Source organism: Rhodamnia argentea, chromosome 6, assembly GCF_020921035.1.
Source record: "Rhodamnia argentea isolate NSW1041297 chromosome 6, ASM2092103v1, whole genome shotgun sequence".
Lineage (NCBI taxonomy): Eukaryota > Viridiplantae > Streptophyta > Magnoliopsida > Myrtales > Myrtaceae > Rhodamnia > Rhodamnia argentea.
In genome coordinates this window covers 20,632,123-20,650,817 of record NC_063155.1, presented here as the reverse complement: position 1 = coordinate 20,650,817, position 18,695 = coordinate 20,632,123, and the positions used below count along the sequence as shown (strand labels likewise).

Genomic DNA, 18,695 nt, shown 5'->3' with positions numbered 1-18,695 from the left:
TATCTCTAAATATTTTTACGGACAATGAAAATATTTTTCGTAGATTCTTTTTTGTAAACGATACAAGCAGTAATTAAAAAATAAATTATTTTTCAAATCATTCAATTTTTACTAAACAAACGCACCCTTCTATCTGATCGGATGCAGTTACACCCTCTATGTTGAGCTGAATCCACTTAGTTTTGGAAGAAAAAAAAATTGGTACTTTTAAAAGTGTTGAGTAAAAATAAAAAATGCCACGATTTAATATCACCGTCACCTAAAATAAGGATCTTACACAAACATTTGATTTCTAAGATATCTACGAATTCTAAGACTCGATTGTGCTATTGGAAGTTTCGTGACTTGACTTCATTTTGAGAAATAATTAGTACGTCGGGTGCACTTATCCAAATATTTCGTTTTTTTTTTTTTGGGGGGGGCGGATGATCATGCCATGACCAGCAAGCAGAGAAATCAGGGCAAGGATCGGAACTTTCTTTTCCTTGCTCGTGTTTTTGCTTTCACGGTTCTTCAGTGGAATCAGGGAAAGGACTGGATACTATCCAATACATCGAAAAGAAACTATCTTTAAAAGCAAAGAATAAAAGTGACTTCAAAAGGGCTAGCAACAGATGTTCACCATATATGAGCCAATGAATTTCACTGATCCTCTCATCTATCTCTTTAATTTGGAAATGGCTAATCCTGCATTTGATGATCTACAGGGTATGTGACTCTCTCTCTCTCTCTCTCTCTCTCTCTCTCTCTCTCTCTTAATTTGTACAGAAGAACATTGAAAATGTGCTCCACAGTCATCAATCTTTTGCCCTGTGTTTGATTTGCAGGAGCAGAGAGAATGGCGTTAGAAGCTCCACCAGCTCACTACGTGGTCAGAATACAGTAATGCTCATCTCTCTCGGAAAACTCTGTGGACAAGTATGAGTCGGGGGTCTTCCCAGCTGGAGGCTACAAATGGTAATGGTAGCAATCGGCCACCTTTTCCCATCCATATCTGGGTTTTACTGGACAGTGATTCTTCTTCTTCTTTCTTATTTTTCAAAGGAAGCTGGTTCTTTACCCCAGTGCGAACGAGAACAAGAATTTTTTTTTTTTTTTTTTTGGTCATAACGAGAGCAAGAATTGGAAAGAGCATGTAACACCCTAAATTTTGGGCAATGAAATTAGTGAAGTCTAGTCTATGGAACGACTAGAAAATTTTAATTTGATGCTCAAAGTTTGGATGTTACGAAATTAGAAATCGGAAATCGGGAATTTCCGGGACCGTTACTCGAATTGGAATAAATTCCAATTAAATGAGTAATTGCGTCTTAGAATTAGAAAATTCCATATTAATCCTCGTTCGGACTAATTTGACTCGAGTTCGGATTAAATAACCTACCGTCGGGTTTCCGGATGTCCGAATTACCTAGGGTGCGAAATTACGAAAATACCCCCGGCCAAAATGTGAAATTACGAAAATACCCCTAGGGTTTTATGAGCTAAGAGACAAGGCTATTAACTCAGTGGACCCCACCTTATCAGCTCAGCCTTAGTCAAAATTTCCAGAATTCTCTCTCTCTCTCTCTTGCACACGTTAGCCCCCACCACCCCCCCAAACCGACTTGCACTACTCCTCTTTCTTCCTCTTCGTTCTTCATTTTTCAACCACGACACCCACTGCACAAGCTACCAGGACAAACTATGACACTCACAGAATCCCATCGACACAACCGGACCGTCGCCGCACCGCCGGAGTCGCCGGAGAACCGGCTGGAATCACGTCGGGCGGGCTGCCCTGTTTTGGGCCGAATCTGCTGTTGCAGTTGCTCGGCACTTGCTGCTTGAGTTCCGGCTGCCATCGCCGCCTTCTACGGCAACTACAGCCTTCCCTAGACCACTATCAACCATCCTGCGCCTCCTACAACCGCCGCGAAGCCGCCGGAAAGGCTGGAACAGCCCCAAACCCCGGTTTGCCCTGTTTTGGCCCTCAGTTGCATTGGTTCTGTTTTCACCCACCATCCGCCACCACAAGGCCTTCCTCCGCCAAACTCCGACCACTATAGACTCCCCTATATCCCCTTGAACCATTACCACCAGCCTTGCGAAGCCCCGTCGCCGCCGGAGCCCCGGAACAGCCCCCGACCACCTCCCCTGTTTCTGCTCCCCTGCACCGGTTCTGCTTGCTGCCGACCCCTGCTCCGGCCACCTCAAGCCACCGCCGACCACCTCAAGCTACCTCAAGGTCCCCTCAAGCTTCCTGTCACCTGCCGCCGCCTCAACGCCCGCCGGAAAAGCCACCACAGCCACGAACAGCCACCCCACCGCCTGCCCTGCCCTGTTTCTGCTGTGAGTGCCCTGTTTTTGAGCTGGGCCGGGTCTGTTTGGGCCAATTCTGTGGGCCCGCGAGCTAGGCTGAGACCCAATCAATTTGGGCACAAAGTTGGGCCTTCTATTAGGCCCGTGGACTCATTAGATCAAAAGTTGGGCCCGTAGTTTGAGGATTTTGGCTCGCGATCCGTTCGAGCCCAAAGTTCGCACTAAGGATTTTTCGGAGGATCGTCATTGGCTTAACCTTGCGCAATTAACAATGAGTCGACCTCTAATCCTTGGCTAAGTCGTTAATTACGTTTGAATTAGTTTAATTAGATTATTAGGGTATTAGGTAAATTAATTAGGGTCGGTGTAGGCTAGAAACTCGGTTTAGGTTAAATGACCCTAATTAATTGGGTAATTTGACTATGGCTAGTTTGGGCCAAATAATTGATTGATTGATTGATTGGCTTTGTTTGATCGCGAGCGAATAATAGATCAAGGATGAGCGTATGACCGATCGATGTCCGAATTTAATTACGTACGATTGGATTAATTGCTTGCCATTGAATTACTTTTCCACGCTCTATTATAATTTATATGAATTAATTGATGAGATGCCTTGGTAGATGGCTAGTCAAATTAATTAATTGGTTGAGTTTTGATCGCTCGATTTATGGATGCGAGGTCGCATGGATAACATGTGTATTTGTGTGATTACTCAAGAAGTCTCGTTGTATGAGCATATCGTATGAGCATTTGACTAAATGTGGATTATAAATTGGCTATTTGCTGAGTGTGCTTGAGTGGTCACACAATGGACTATTCCCGTTAAGTTCGTACCGTGCCGGTTATGCGGAATCATACGACTTGTCGGATGCACATCAATTCGTGCCGTGCCGGTCGTACGGATCACACGGATTGACGGATGCCGGTCGCAGCTTGTGACGGACCGAAGCCCCTACAAGGATTCCCGATAGTGCCGTGTCGTGCCGGTCGTACGAGTCACACGGGCTATTAGATGCCGTCGCCGAAAGTAAGGGACGAAGCTCGGTCCTGCCGGTAGACACTGCCGATCGTAGTGTAAAGTCACACCGGTCGTGTGCAATTGGGCCGGATGGCCATTAATAATCGGATCACGTGTGGTGTCGGCGTGTGTGATTGACGTAACAATCATGATTGATTAGTGTGGTATATTATGTCTAATATTGCATAATGCGTGATTTCCAGCAGGTGAGCTGCATGTGATTGGAATAAATATATATTATATGTGATTGACTGTTAGGAATCTACGGATGAATCAACGCCTTAGCCGGGCTTAAGCGTTGACTCACGGAGATTTTTTAACTCACCCCGTGTTAACCATTTCGGGTTCACAGTGATGTTGCGATCCGTCGGGTTTGGGGTCCTGGTTAACCGGTCCTACGATATCGTGTACCGTCCGAACCAAGGTACGACTAGGACCTGGGAACTTCACATCACCACGATCCGGGTGGACGAAGGCTTGCCGCAACGTGTGGCACATGTCTTCAAAGCCTGGTTCTTGGATGATGGGGTGGAAACTTGGAGCCCACTTCGTGGCTTCGAGGGGCCACCTAATACGATTCCACCTGTTCCGTCCCGGGTTCCGATGGAGCTCGATACGCCGGACGGTGAGATCGTAGACCCCGAACACGACCCCGACCCCGACCCGATTGAGGAAGATGTCGTTGAGCCTTCTTCAGAGCGATCACTTACCTCTGATTGCGATCCTTCACCCCGACTTTGAGGGGTTGTAGTCTTTTGGATAGGTACTGATGTGGATTTTTGGGAGTAGATGAGAATTTAACCCTACCTAACCCTTATATCTTTTTGTTGGTCTTAGAGAGCCGCCCCGAAGAATGGGGTTGTATGTGACTATAGCTCTGTAGGGTTAATGATCATCTGCTTTTAATCTTATCTTGACAGTTGTTATAATATATGACTGATGTTGTTGACTTTATTTCTATCCCTCTTTTTTTTCTTGATTTGGGAGAATTCGCGTTTCCCCATGTGCGTTATAGTATGGACGGTCAATAACGTACCTAGGACGTTATCTTTTATAACCGGAGGCGTTTTGGTAGGGATGCCGCGTACTCGAGAGAGTCGGGTCGTGACAGAGCATGTCTCGCTTCACCTGTCCATGGCGGAGACAAGCTCGCTCCCCTCAGGTTGGGAATTTCGTGCTCTAGTTAGATTCTTTTTGCGCGACCTGGACAAAGACAACTATTTGGAAATCCAAGGTATAGCTTCAAACCAGATATTATCTCATCACTTCATCATCTATTTGAGTTTGAGTGTGTTCGTGTAAGTGTACTCTTAATGGGCACAAACAATTACGCAATGAATGTTCACGGTAGATAAGCGCCGAGAATTGGTTGGTTGATTCAATTCTTGTCCTTCCCGCAGATGCCGTGAGAAAGGAGTGGCACTTTCACAGTACGAGGCTCGAATGCAGTTTCGACCGATTCACTCCTCTGAAGAGTTTAACGACGCGCAGAGTGGATATCTCATGGACGATACTTGTGTGTTCGGTGCGGAAGTTTTTGTCATGAGGGAAAAGAGCACCGGCTGAGAAGAGAACCTGTTGATGATAAGGGAAGCGATCAGTCAGAAGCTCGTGCAGACGGTCGACAAATTCTCGAAATTGGACAAGGAATTCTACCACTCGGAAGTGTTTGTAGCGGAAAACCATAAATGGCATTGCTTTCGACGTTCCTCAGATAGACATGCGGCTAAAAATTGGATGTTGATCTCCTCTGCTCACTTGGCTTGTGAAATGTCGCTATACCGATCATGGAGAACAATGAACTTCCTTGACTAATGTATTTGATCTCCGATAGTGTTTGTTAAACGAGTCTTCCGATTGGTAGGTTAAAAAAATGGACATTAAAACATTTGGAACTCAACAATAGAGGCATTTTTTTCCTGCCGGAGATGGAGGAAACACTGTCCAAAACTTTTACTACAACACTGTCCGGACGGGAAGGGAAGCAGATTCAGAGGTTTCGTTTCACTGTACTTAGTTTCTGTCGATGCAGACACCCTTCCGGGACTTCTGTCGATGCAGACACCCTTCCTCCCGGTACCGAAGTATTTGCAGGCTTCTCGCTGCTCATCTCGGATTGGCTTGAAGGAAATTATGTTGTTGGAAAAGGTAACCATTTCTTGTAAGAAAACAAGCCACGAGCGATTGAACCCTCGTTTTTGACATTGGAAACGCATTCTCTCTCTCACTCTCTCATGCAGCTAATCGCAGGTTCAGTGCCTCGAGCCAGGAGTCCAGTTGGGCGAGATGCATTTCGCATGCCAACTTACATTTGTTCAGGGGCTTTCTGGAGAATGGCACTTGCGTTGCCGAAGCAGATGTCGCGGTCCTGGGCGTGGTGAATGCTCTGTGAAGCCGCCATTTCTGTCGGGATTCACAGTGTCAATCAGTAGTATTGTTGTGAATATTTCCATACCAGTACTGATATGATTCGGATCATTTCCGGGTCCTGATCCGAAAGATAAGAATCAAAGCATACATTCAATCAGCAAAATCTTAGCTACGGTCAGACCCGCTAGGGGCTTCAACATATCGTCGTACTTGTCGCATAATATCGTCTAAGTACCACTATGTAAGTCACTGTTTTTGCTCCCCCAGAAAGTATTATTTTGCTGCAATACGCTTAAGGTTTTGTGCATCAGAGCATTGTTTCCGGAGACTTACAGAATCTTTGCGCAAATTGTCTCCAAAAGTCCGGTCTTTCTATAAATTCTCGAGTGCATGCGAGCGCAAATTGGGGCGTTCTATCTCGGCACGATGAAACCTTTTAGGGGCTTCACTGGGCCTTCTTTCACTCCAAATTTTAATGGATTCCAATGCTGAAGTAGTAGCTCTAATTCCTTAAAAAACCCCGAACTTCAGTTTTAATTCCGAATATCCCCTAAATTTCTTTTTGTCTTAAAAGACAAAACTCTTAATTTTCACTCGAATTCCAAATCTGCCATCATTAACCCTCCGTCCAAAAATCGACATGGAGCATGCAACACTTTTGCTCTAAAAATAAACTTCTGGCCAGGTGTTGATTTTCTACTGCTATTTTCTAGCAAAAGTTGATTTTTCTACTTTTAGAGAGAAGTAAATTATTTTTACTACTTCAGGTGGCTCCAAATGTAATATATATTTATATATATATGAAGTTGCATAAACAAATAAATTTCTGCTCTAAAAGCACTACTGCTCCAAAAGCGTTGTATGCACCCGTGGCAATTCCATGTCACCAGTAAATCCAAGTCAGCTAACTCCACAATACTGTCAAAGTTACTTGCTCTGAAGATTGGGGAAATTAGAAGTAATTAGGGCTTACTTTTCACTTCTTCAATTAGGGCTCAAAGAGAGAGAACGCTCAGTCGCTTCCTCCATATCAAATTCGCTCTCGATGACACGAAGTCGGAGCCAACAAGCTTCTCCATCCTTTGCCCATCAGCCCCTCTCACTGCATTAGCCTCTTGACTCACCTTACTCGAAGGAATCAGTCACGGACAGGAGGAATTCCTCTGTGAATCATGATAGTGGACTCCAAAGCGCTCGATATCTTCCTATCTCGCACTCTTGCACAAGCTCGTGCTCGACCACTCGAGGAGGAAGCGACCGAGATTAGAGAAATTGAAGAAATCGTTCTTCGCCGAGCTCTGATTGAAGAGCGGTGAGCTGACAAATTACTGGACTCCAATGCACTCGATCTCTTCCTATCTCGCACTCTCGCCAAGGCTCATGCTCGGTCGCTTGGTGAGGATGCGACTGAGATTAGCGAAATTAAAGAAATCATTCTTCGTCGAGCTCTAATTGAAGATCGGTGAGCCAACTAAGTAGTGGCTCCAAAGCTGTAGAAGATCGGTGAGCCGACTAGTAGTGGACTCCAAAGCTACATGTGAAGTTTGGGGAAATCGCTAATTCAAGTGAGGTGTAAACTGATCAAGCCGATGGATTGGAGTTTACACAATAGACACACAAATCAGCACATCAGATTGTACAACATCAGATTTTTGTATCACCATAACTTTCCTGAAAGGACCTGCTGAAACTACAGATAATGATCCACCCCAGAGCCTTCAACCAAACCCAGCACCACAGCAGGCACAACTCAAATGAAGTCAAAATTCGACTAAATAGCATTAGATGAACTTAAACCGATCCACGTGTGCTGGAAAAGAGAGACATCCCAACATATCAAGACTCAACACATAGTACATAGCCAAAACATCTCGGATACAAAGCTACATTACCAAATCCCCAAACCCGACACGGTACACGGCCAAATCCACTAACAATAATATAAAAACTAGCGCTTTTCAGTCTGCCACAAAATATCCACATCTAACAGCAGACATTGAGCATCCACTAACAATTTTTGGTCCACAATTTCACAATCCACCACTGATTCCGGATTCTTAAGTGCATTGAGGTTGAGAGATATCAATTGAAAATTGACTTGGTTAAACTTGAACATTCCTTGTTCTTGTTTGTTGGAGAAGGATGGACCTCCGAAGTCAATAACTCTATCACTATGAGGCATCTACGGTAAATAAAAAAAAAGTTGTGACATATGAACTTGTTTTTCTTTTCAATACACATATAAAACATTAGACAAAAGTATTACCTTTAGATTTGATTTCCCAGCTTCAAACTTAAGATGTAAATATTCTTGTCAAGCCTAAAGATATAAAATAATCATAAAACATTAATCACAATATACACAGGTGTTATGAAAATAAAATGTGGCCAAAAAAAGGAGAAAAGTACCAAAAATTTCTTAAACCTAGTACATTTGTACTAATTCCGTCATAAACCTTTCAATTAGACCAATTTAGTTCATCCAGTCAATTTTGACAGAAAATTGCAGACATGAGTACCAACAATCCTACGTGTTGAGGCCGATCCTAATGCCAGTATTTATAATAATATTCTGATAGTACTTTTGAATCTTTAATATTTTTTCTTTTCTTCTCTTTATTATTTTTTTGGGTCGAGGGTTGACGACCCTCACCGACATTCGGTGAGGGTGAGGACATCGCGGCCCTTGTTAGCTATGGACCAGAGTCGTGGCACCATTGCTTGGCCCAAATATGGCAAGGGGGTCACGACCCTCGCTATGGCTAGCGAGGGCATGGTGATACTTGCCCAACCTCACCAGTCACAGTGAGGGCATCACGGCCCTTGCCAGATTTGGGTTAGGGCGACGACACCCTCACCCAATGTCGGCGACACTTATCAACCCTTTTCCCCCTATACAAACAAAGAAATGAGAAGAAAAGAAAAAAAGTAGAAAACCAAAAAAAAATTATAAGAAATTCAATATATTTTTAAAATTGTCTGCGACAATGTTGGTTACGCCACATAGTGCGGTCAACATCCACGTATATGATTTTTGGCCAAAATTGATTGGATGGACTCAATTAGTAAAAATGCAAAAAATTTATGACTAAATTGGCACTAACACAATAGATTTAAGAATTTTTTGGTACATTGCCCCTGAAAAAACACTAACATGTGCCCTCTTCTTCGTGATTATTGCAGTGTCCCAATTAGAGGGTCTATTGTCCTGTGCACTATCATATGCACTAGTAGCATTCTTTGGTCTTCTTCTTTTTGCCTGTATGTGAATAAATACAAGAAACACCAACGTTAACAGTCATGATAGCCCCCAAAAAATTATAATTAAAATTTACAAATTTGTCAAGTAAAACTTACTTTGGGTGGCCAAGGTGCTGTAAGATTCATGCATGTTTTCTTGTTATGCCCATAATAAAGGCAATTTGAACATCACATTTTGACTCCAACTTTCATTAATTTCTTCCCATCACTGCTTCGTTCATTCTTGTCCTGATTTTGTTTTTCTTCTCTTCTCATTTTCCTACTACAAGGTGGGGGGGCTAGGGGGACTTGATTGGCTCAATACTGACTTTGGGCCACATTTTTTGTCCATTCATCTCTAGTAAGGGAAATTGATTACATCTCTCATAAGCATCTCTCTTGAAGCAGTCATCAATGTCATTTTTTTATTTCTAACTTCATGAAGTTAATGCAACATATGGTGTGTCTACATTGTATTCCAGAGATATCCCATTACGTATAAGCACAAGTCCTCCCAGCCAAGTCATCCACAAATTTATTCTCATTTACTTGAAGCTCAAAGCTTTTCGCCATTTCTAGCTTAGTCTTATCTAACTTCATTTTAATTCTTGGGCAAATTGAACCTAACACGTAAGGAGCATTATATCATTGATAAGAAGGATCAAGTCTTACAACGTTAGACTATTTAATTTGTGAAGATCCAATGGTAGATTCACCTTGAGAGGAAGGCCACTTGGGAACTAGAGGAGGAGGCAAGGCACAATTCATTTAATTGAAAGTTGAGGTAAATTCAAATTTCAAGGATGAAATTTCATTTAAGAAAGGCAAATTATGGCATTGATATTTTTTTTTACTTGGTAGCCAAAAAAAAATTGACTAGTCAATAAAAGGAAGAAAGTGGATGTCCAGCTGTGTTAAAAGGGAAAAGTGTACGCATGGACAGAAAGGGAAAGAAGGAAAATGAAAATGAAAGGAAACAGGAGGGGTACACGCCATGAGGTCTCGCCAAGCCGAATTAACTTCCATTTCATAACATCCAACAAGGAATTAAGTCCTTTATTCATTGGGAAGATCATCATAAAAGCCTTAAATTTATTGCAATTATGTCAATTCAGTGGTAAATCTTTTGCAATTGTGTCAATTCAGTCCATCCAGTCAATATTTGCCGGCCGTCGGTGACATATTATTAATATTTTTAGAATTTAGAATTTCCTTTTTTTCCCTCTTCTTCCTCCAGCCGAGAAGGTCGAGCTTCCCTATCGCTAGACAAGGTTTGACCTTGCCAGATTTGGGCTAGAGAGGTTCAGCCTCACCAAGGCCGGGCGGGGAAAAGCTTCACCCGAGGTCGGGCCTTCGCCTCTGGCTGGTCATCGAGGTCCGACCACCAGCTAGAGGAAGAAAATGGAAGGAAAAAAAAAAAGGAAAAGACAAATAAAAATTAAATAAAATTTCAAAAAATAAAAAAATCTAAATATTATGTCATCGGCTTGCTAAAATTGGTTGGATGTACTAAATTGGCACAATATAAAACCCTTATGACTAAATCCGCAAAAAAAAAAAATTAGGACTAAATCGACACAATTACAATAGCTTCAGGACTTTTTTGGTAATTTCCCTTTATTCATCTAATCAAAGTAATTTCTGAGTTAGGACACAAATTCAAAGTTATGTGAAATTTGAATTGCTAGGTCCGATTTTGAAGTTGTTAAGTTATTTAATTACATGAAAAAATGATCAATTATGGCGTGGTGGAACCGTGGGTTTGACAAAAATCGATTCGGAATTACAGTTTACTCGGAGTGGAATTCTAAAGTTTAGCGCTCAAGCTCCTTGTTGCGAAAAGTTTTGACTAATCATGTGGGCGAGCAATTTGTTAACCCATGGGAGTCATTTTGTTAACCCATGGGAGTCATTTTGTTAGTGATTAAGCTGAGTTTAGCCGATTCATAGTTGAGGTAGAGATTTCCTCGATTTTGACATTGTTCCTCGCTTATTTAATAAGATCGCAAGTTCAATGGTTTGAATAACTTTCGTTGTTTGGTTTGGGCATTCCCACGTGAGTATTGCTATCTATGTTATGAATTTGTAAACTCGTGTTTAGAAGCTGGTAGAGATTTGATATTTTATGAATTATGAAAATGGATATTTGTTGCATATAAATTTACATCGAGCATTTTCAATTTATATACCGCTTTGCCAATCCGATTTAGGAAATGTCTTCTAAAACGATTTGAGAAATTTCTTATCAAATGTATGTTGTTTGACTTATGAAGTTAGGAAAGAATATATGCTTTAGTTGAAAAAATGTATTCTAAGTATGAGAAGTGTTCGGATTTGGTTTTGTGGATCCTTGGACGATTAGGGTTTGATGTTCGATCTCGCCTTGAACCCGATTAGGCATTTCTAGGTATGCACACTGATGTTAGGATATCATTCTAGGTCGAGACACTAGCTGATAATAAGTGGAGACCTTGCCAAGAAAAAATCTTGATTGTCTTGTTGCCAAGTATTAGGTTGAGCGGTTTCAGGTTACTTACAGGTTCCACTTGGAACCCGTAACCTACCCGTCGGAACAAGTTCATCATTTTTTGGAACCTAGAACCTACCCTTCATACTTTAGAACCTGGAACCTACCCTATCATAGGTTCTAGGGTCGGTTCCAGGGTACCCGAGAACCTATCAATTTATTTTATTTTATTTTCTTTTTTCATTTTTAGTTAAGCAAAATGAGAGTGAACGCTATAACATCTAAGAGAAAGTAGAGGTGAGTGATTTTAGATTCCGTACATGTTATATTTTACCCGAAACCAATCTATTGGAGCACGTTTATCATTTTTTGAAACCCGAAACCTAAAAATTTGTTTGGCTCCAGATTATACACTCATCATCGGATACCATAGAACATTATAGGATCATACAAAAATATATATCAAGAAAAATAGATAAATTTATTTCAGGATCTAGGGTTCGGGTTCTAGGTTCTAGGTAGTGGAACCCGGAACCTACCCGTTGAGACAGGTTCTTCAATTTTTGGAACCTGGAACCTACCCTACATACCTTGGAACCCGGAACCAGACGGATTCTACGGGTTCCCTGTTCTAGGTTCTCGGTTCTACCCTAGAACCATGCTCACCCCTACCAAGTATGTGTCGTGACCATAGTTGGATATTGAGCAATAGATTTGTCCGATGAATAGACCATTGATGTGTGTTTTTCATAGAGATAAATTAATAGACTTGACAGTTGATGTTTGAATTTTGATGGTGGATTAAACGAGTACTTCGTTTTTTTTATAAAGCTTTGTTGAAATGAAACAACTCATATTTGATTCAATATGTACATTGTATCTTGGGTTTGGATTTTGAGCTTATGGTATTGCTTTCTATGTGCATAGCGGATGCTCGATTTACTTAGAAGAGATGTACTACTCATTGTGATGTAGTTGCTCATACCATTCATATTAAACGTTTTTCATGTTCATTTGTTAGCAGCAAATAGAATGAGAGCGTTTGGATTATCGCCATGGCATTTTGAAAGAGTGACTTATGGGTATGAGACTAGTGACTTGTATATTTTTATATTGAGGATAAATGAGTTGAGTTTGCCGGGTCTAATTGTCAGTTAGTATAGAAACTCTGATAGTCAAAAACTTGATGGTTATCATACATACAGGCATGCACACATATGTACGTATGTGTATGTGTGCATGTATACATACATGTATATATAATAATAAGTTATTAGTTTGTGTTTGAGGCTGTGTCCTTCGAGTGGAAGGATATTAATAACTTGACTTCCAATCGCATTCCTTCAAATTAAAGACAGACTTATCAACTTGAAAGTAGAAAAAGAGAGAAATCAATAATGGGTGGCGACTTTCTTCTCACCACACGGAAATCAAGCTCATATCAAAAACAAATGGGTAGATGGAAATCGACGGTGATCTATAGATTAGGCATTACTATGATTGGCATGGGATTCCTTCATGGCAGGATGAAAGGGCAAATTCCCCAAGCCCATAACGATTTCAAGCCAAGTGGGGCAATGTGAACATTGAATGCCAAAACAGAAGGTCCTTCCACACAAAAGGGCCACAAGATCATAAAGTGATATGAACTTTGGAAGGGGCAAGAGCCACAACGTTTGGCAGCTTAATGTGGGACCCACGGAATTTAATTTCAACATTGGTGAACCTAACCATATGCTACTAGCTAGTTTTGGCCCCTCCTCACTCTCCCAATATTTTTAATTTTCTGGTACTTTGTAAGTACAATCGGCTCTTCCCATTTAAGTATATCATCACATGTCGAGTATTATGAATCCGTCCTAACCTTCTTATAAGAGCGAAGCATACAACAATTGGCTTTGGTGAATGAGATGGTCGTACCCGAAGAACATCCACTATGCACATACCACAATTGGCTTCGATGAATCTAGATCATCAGACATAATGCAATTTCATGTGGGAGGCATACAGTTCGGCATATATATATATAATTATAGATGTTTCTTTGTCCGTACTCCATATTCGCATATTGCACTTGTTAGGTGCAATTTCTGATCAAAATTTTTGGCCTCGTGGGTCCTTCCATGGCCTCACATTGTCACCAGCCACGACAAACGGATTCGCTACCATCTTCTGCTATCATTTCGGTTCCATCGTTTTCTCATATGCTTTTAGAAACTTTTTAAGCCAATATATATGTGGCCCAACCAAAAGATTATTTTACACTAGAGGGCGTAAGAAACAAAACATATTTCGTGCATTTATGATTGAAAAGCATGTTAATTCTTTAACCACTAAATCAATTTCTTGGAGCCGTTATAGTTTTCAAAAAAAAGTCTTAAACATATTGCACTTATTCCAATTCAGTTCTAAATTTTCCAATTGTGTCAATTGAGTCCTAATCATTTTCATATTTTACCAATTGAGTCTACTTAGCCAATTTGATCGGAAAAAGCTGAAGTGACGGTCCAATCGGTGTTGGCCGTCTATATGGCATACCGGCACCGACGTGGACTACTTTTTTTTGACATTTTTCTGAGTTTTTTTTCCTTTTCATGTTTTTCTCTTTCTTTTTTGCCGGTGGATGGCCAGTCCCAAGTGATGGCCAGAAAAGGCTGGGCGAAGTCACCCTTGCCCATTTGGCGAGGGCCACCCTTGTTGGCTAGGATCAAGAGAGGCCCGATCTCGCCTAGACTAGGGTCGCCCGCGCTAGATCTAGGCGAGGAACGGCCTAGCCCCCGGACGACATGGGCATCACCCGGGGGGGGGGATGCCTTCGACGGCACTAGGTCAAAAAAATAAAATAAAATAAAAAAGAAAAACAAAAAAAATTACAAAAAATTTATTTAAATAATATTTGAAAATGACCACGTTAGTGTCGGTCATGCCATGTAGAAAAATTAGCGTCCATGTCAAGATTAGATGGATTGACTCAATTGGCAAACTGCGAAAAGATTTAGGACTAAATTGACACAAATACAATAAATTTAAAACTTTTTAAGTAATTTTATCGAATTAGTAAAATCCTAATTTCATTTCTAGGGTTGATGTACTTGAGTAAGCACAGTCTGCAACCATATCAGTGAACTCGGTTTTATCTTAATCTTGTCTATATATATGCGCGCGCGAGAATATATAACAAAAAAATAAATGTTAGTTGGATAACATATTACTGGTAGAGATGATAGTGCAATGCAAACGTCTCGTGCTTGCTCCTTGGTTAGGTACACGTGTGACATGATAATTCGAGCATCTAAAAATCTCCTTGTTGATTTCGATATGAGATTGACAGAACAAAATTTATCTGAAATATTGTTTGTGCAAAACAAAAACAAAAGAAAGGATGTTTTGTTATTTCAGTAGACTTTTATAAGATGTCCAGAAACTTGATCACGCAGCCTTAATCTAGACATAATTGGAAGCTACTACGTTCACTAAACATTGAATTTAACTCTAATTGTAATATCAAATTGAGATTTTTATTTAGTTCATAAAGTTTCATTTTAGATATTCTCCAAAACCCATTGAGAAAATGCTAAAGGATCTAATTCAGCTTAAGGCCAGCATTTGACCAAATGCTATCATTAGAAAAGCTTAAAGTTCAATGGTGATAGTGACCGACATTGGGTTTGAAGCATTTGGCGAAATGCTAAAGAATTTTTTTCCTTCCAAAACTATCCTCACCAATTCTCTAATCTTTCGATTTTGCCCCTCTTTGTTGTTGTTCATCTTCTTCACGAGGGCAACCGATGAGAATTGAGGAGGTTAGATCTGGCCGCGGAAGGCCACCTAGGTCGCACGAACCCAAGCGACAGTGCTTGCGGTAGCACAACCCAAGCGCGTGCCATCGCCCGAGTTCCCATAAACCCCTTTAGATTAAAAGCATTTACATTTCCCCAAAACTCATTTTAAATATTGAACCAAATGTAGCCTTACTATTAATTTGGGCAGCGCACGAAATCAACAAGACATGTTCAACATAAATGATCAGGTAATGGACCAAACTGACGCACAGCTAAGAAATTAGAGATTGACATCTCCCCATTACTTAAAAAAAATTCTATTCGAAATGGAGTTATTAACTGATGAAAAATCAATATACAGGAAAAAAATTTGTACTTTTACATCCCAATATTTAAAAGATCTCGAGCATTTCACATTATTTTAATAATTAATACCAAGAAAGAAAAATACTAAAAACAAATTCCAATTCAAATAGAGTTTGTGACATATAGAAAGAAGTCTCTCGTTTGGAAGAAACAGATTAATAGGATTAAAAAGTTTAGAGCACATATGAGTACAACGTAATGTCAGGGATATGCTGGAAACTTTCATTGTTATGTTTGCCTCGAGAAGATTAATTAGATTGTTAAAATATAACGTGGTGGAACGTCGAAGCAAGTGAATGTCATTGTCAAATCATGATTGAGAATCACCGGCATCTTTATTAAATAACAATGCTTTTCACGAAAATTATATTATTTTCTCGAAGTATTATTTTTGTCATTTAACTCTTAAGTGAATCTCCCTTAACTGTCCACGGTGAAATATAGCCCAAAATAGTGGACTATAGTAAGAATATTCTTTTTATCTTATGAATCGATCGATTATAAATAACAAGCCATCTAGAGAAAAACCGAGACAGCAACTCACGTTACGTAAAATTTGAGTTCTCCAAAGCAGGAATCAAGCTCACGATCATCGAATCCTGGATTGAGAGTATGAAAACGTCCATATCATTGAATCTATCCCAAGTGAGTAGTGAAAATTATTCATATTTAAGTTATGTTTAGGCGCGACATGTGAAACTATATAATACATAGTTTATAAACGATTTTTTTCTGAACTTGATAATGCAATATTGAGAAAATTTAATATATTAAAATTGTAATTTTTTTTTTTGTTATTTCATGATTTATTTTGTTTCTAAATTTTTGTTAGGAGAACATATTGGGCGCCCACATTGATGTCCCTGTCCAATTGCAGTCTTCGGTTTCATGCCAAAACATGTGGAGATCACATGAGCCTCTAATGTGAAAGAAAATCAAGAGCCGGCCAATGATTTTTATTGCAGATCCGTGCCCCGACATCAGCGAATCTGATGGTACTTTATTTTTATTTTTATTTTTTGGGTTAATACGAAGAAAAATCTCAAACCAAGACACCCGTGATAAATTTATTTCAAATTATTTTTTTATCAAGAAAAATCTCAAATCGATACACATGTGATAAATTTACCACAAAGTAGTGCACTTGTAACAAATTTACCCTTCATTAGTTTTCATTAAATTTTACGTTTAAATTATTTAATTGGATGACACATTACGGTTGACGAGTGTATCAATTTGGGATTTTTACTCTCTATTTTTCATAAGTGTATTATTTTGAGATTTTTGTGATATTAATCCAATTTAATCGAAATTAACATATGGTAAATTTATCATAAATGTACCAGTTTAGATTTTTTTAGTAGAAAAAATAGTTTATGATAAATTTGTCCAAGATATACCAATTTTGGATTTTTAATGGTCAAAAAAATAGTTTGGGATAAATTTTTCACAGGTGTACTAATTTGGGATTTTTCATGATATTAATCCCTTTTTTTTTTCCTCGAGAAAGTAACTTCTTTAGAATTTTTTACTTGTTTCATCATGGAATTAGGTCGCAAAAAAGACAAAATAATCACTTTTTTTTTTTGTTTTATATTTTTAGCCAAAGAATCACTCAACCCAAATGATGTTCGATTGAAGACATACTTTTGCCTTTCAATAATGCATCTAATTAAAAGTCATTTCACGACAGCTTTGCGACACATGCTGAGTGAGAGATTTTCAGGATCAAGATCCTATGGGGATTGGTAGAGGATCAAAAATGAAAACCTTGAAATCCTATGGATTCACCGAATTGAGGTCCAATAAAGATTCGAAACTCTAACTTCAAATCAAAGCAAGCACAACCACGTTGCCCTTAAAAGGACAACCATGTAATAAACTTTAGATCAAAGAGGTGATGATTGTGGAGATGGAAGTAGAAGGACAGTGACGGAAGCAAATGGGTTAAAAAACAATGATAAGTTGATTTCTTGACCTCATACGGCAGAGGAGTGAGAGGCCCATCTTCTTTATACGTCACAGTCAGACAGAAGATATTAAAATGAATCACATGTTTGGCTCTCTCTCCCTGCCTCTCTCTGAGTAGCTTCCCTCCATGTGCCCTCTCACTGGTCGGGCTTCATAACCTTTTGAGATAAGGAAATTAAGAAAAGGAGTGATGTTCCTCTAAGCTCATCTCACGGATCTTGCCTCTCTCTCTCTCTCTCTCTCTCTCTCTCTCTCTGGAATTATTGTGTATATATTGTTCCTGTAGAAACACAAGGAAGGAAGTCCAAAGAAATGGCTTCTTGGAAGAAAACCATCACCACCCCATTTAGGAAAGCCTGCACTTTCTTCAACCAACAGCCAAAACAGAAGAAGCCCCAAGAAGGTAAACAAGAACTCCTCTCTCTCTCTCTCTCTCTCTCTCTCTCTCTCTCTCTCTCTCTTCATTGGATTGATGCTCCTGTGCTGTCACTTGTAGGGCAGGAGAAGAGTGTGGTGGATCTGCAGGGGGAGGTGATGGCATGCGCATACGAGGATGTTCAGGTGATGTGGTCGATCTTGGACAAGTCCAAGGAGGCCACACATTGCAACATGACTTCCTGATCAGCCACTCTCTCCATTGCCCCCATCCCCTTCAAATCACTCTTTTTCTGAACTGTGTCTGTAGTTGCTGTGCTTCTTAATTCACCTTTTGGGTATGTTTTAGAAGGTGTGGCAAGATGAACAAAGACCCAAATTGAAGGAGAACCAAACACAAAAAACTCACAAAAAAAAAAAAAAAAAAACGGGAGGGAGGGGGAGGGAGAGATGTAGTGCCTGATTCTGCAGATGATATTTGTTTTCTTGGGGGGTGATTTTGTTGTTATTGGAGTCATGTTAGGTGATTAGGGAAAGAATCCCCATGATTAGTGTGAAGATCATGGCGAGATTTTAATCGAGAATTTTAAATCTTTGATGTACCCGGTTGATGCTCTCTCCTTTTTTTTTTTTTCTTTCCTTTTCCTCTCTCTTTTTGGTTACCATTTCTGTCTTTTTGGGGCCAAAAATTGTTAATGGTCCATGTCCACCTTAATTGAATTTTGGAAGTCCTTATCTTACCGTGCATGAAACATGCATAGGGAAAGATTGAATTGCGTAGACCCACATGATCAGTTCGTTCGGT

The 18,695-nt window shown here is 40.1% G+C and overlaps 1 protein-coding gene across 1 annotated transcript; it reads left to right on the top strand.

Moving 5' to 3' along the window:
- Positions 1-17,597: 17,597 nt before the first annotated feature.
- On the top strand, positions 17,598-18,505 carry LOC115734199. The gene is made up of 2 exons (XM_030664824.2): positions 17,598-17,918; positions 18,012-18,505. The coding sequence occupies exons 1-2, from the start codon at positions 17,828-17,830 to the stop codon at positions 18,134-18,136; spliced, it is 216 nt and encodes a 71-aa protein (XP_030520684.1). The 5' UTR covers positions 17,598-17,827; the 3' UTR covers positions 18,137-18,505.
- The last annotated feature ends 190 nt before the right edge of the window (positions 18,506-18,695 follow it).

What these genes read in the sequence shown, in the direction of transcription:
- LOC115734199 (XM_030664824.2), top strand. Translation starts at nt 17,828, where the DNA reads ATGGCTTCTTGGAAGAAAACCATCACCACCCCATTTAGGAAAGCCTGC. An exon ending in ACAGAAGAAGCCCCAAGAAG is followed by an intron (nt 17,919 to 18,011) that starts GTAAACAAGAAC and finishes TGTCACTTGTAG; the next exon opens with GGCAGGAGAAGAGTGTGGTG.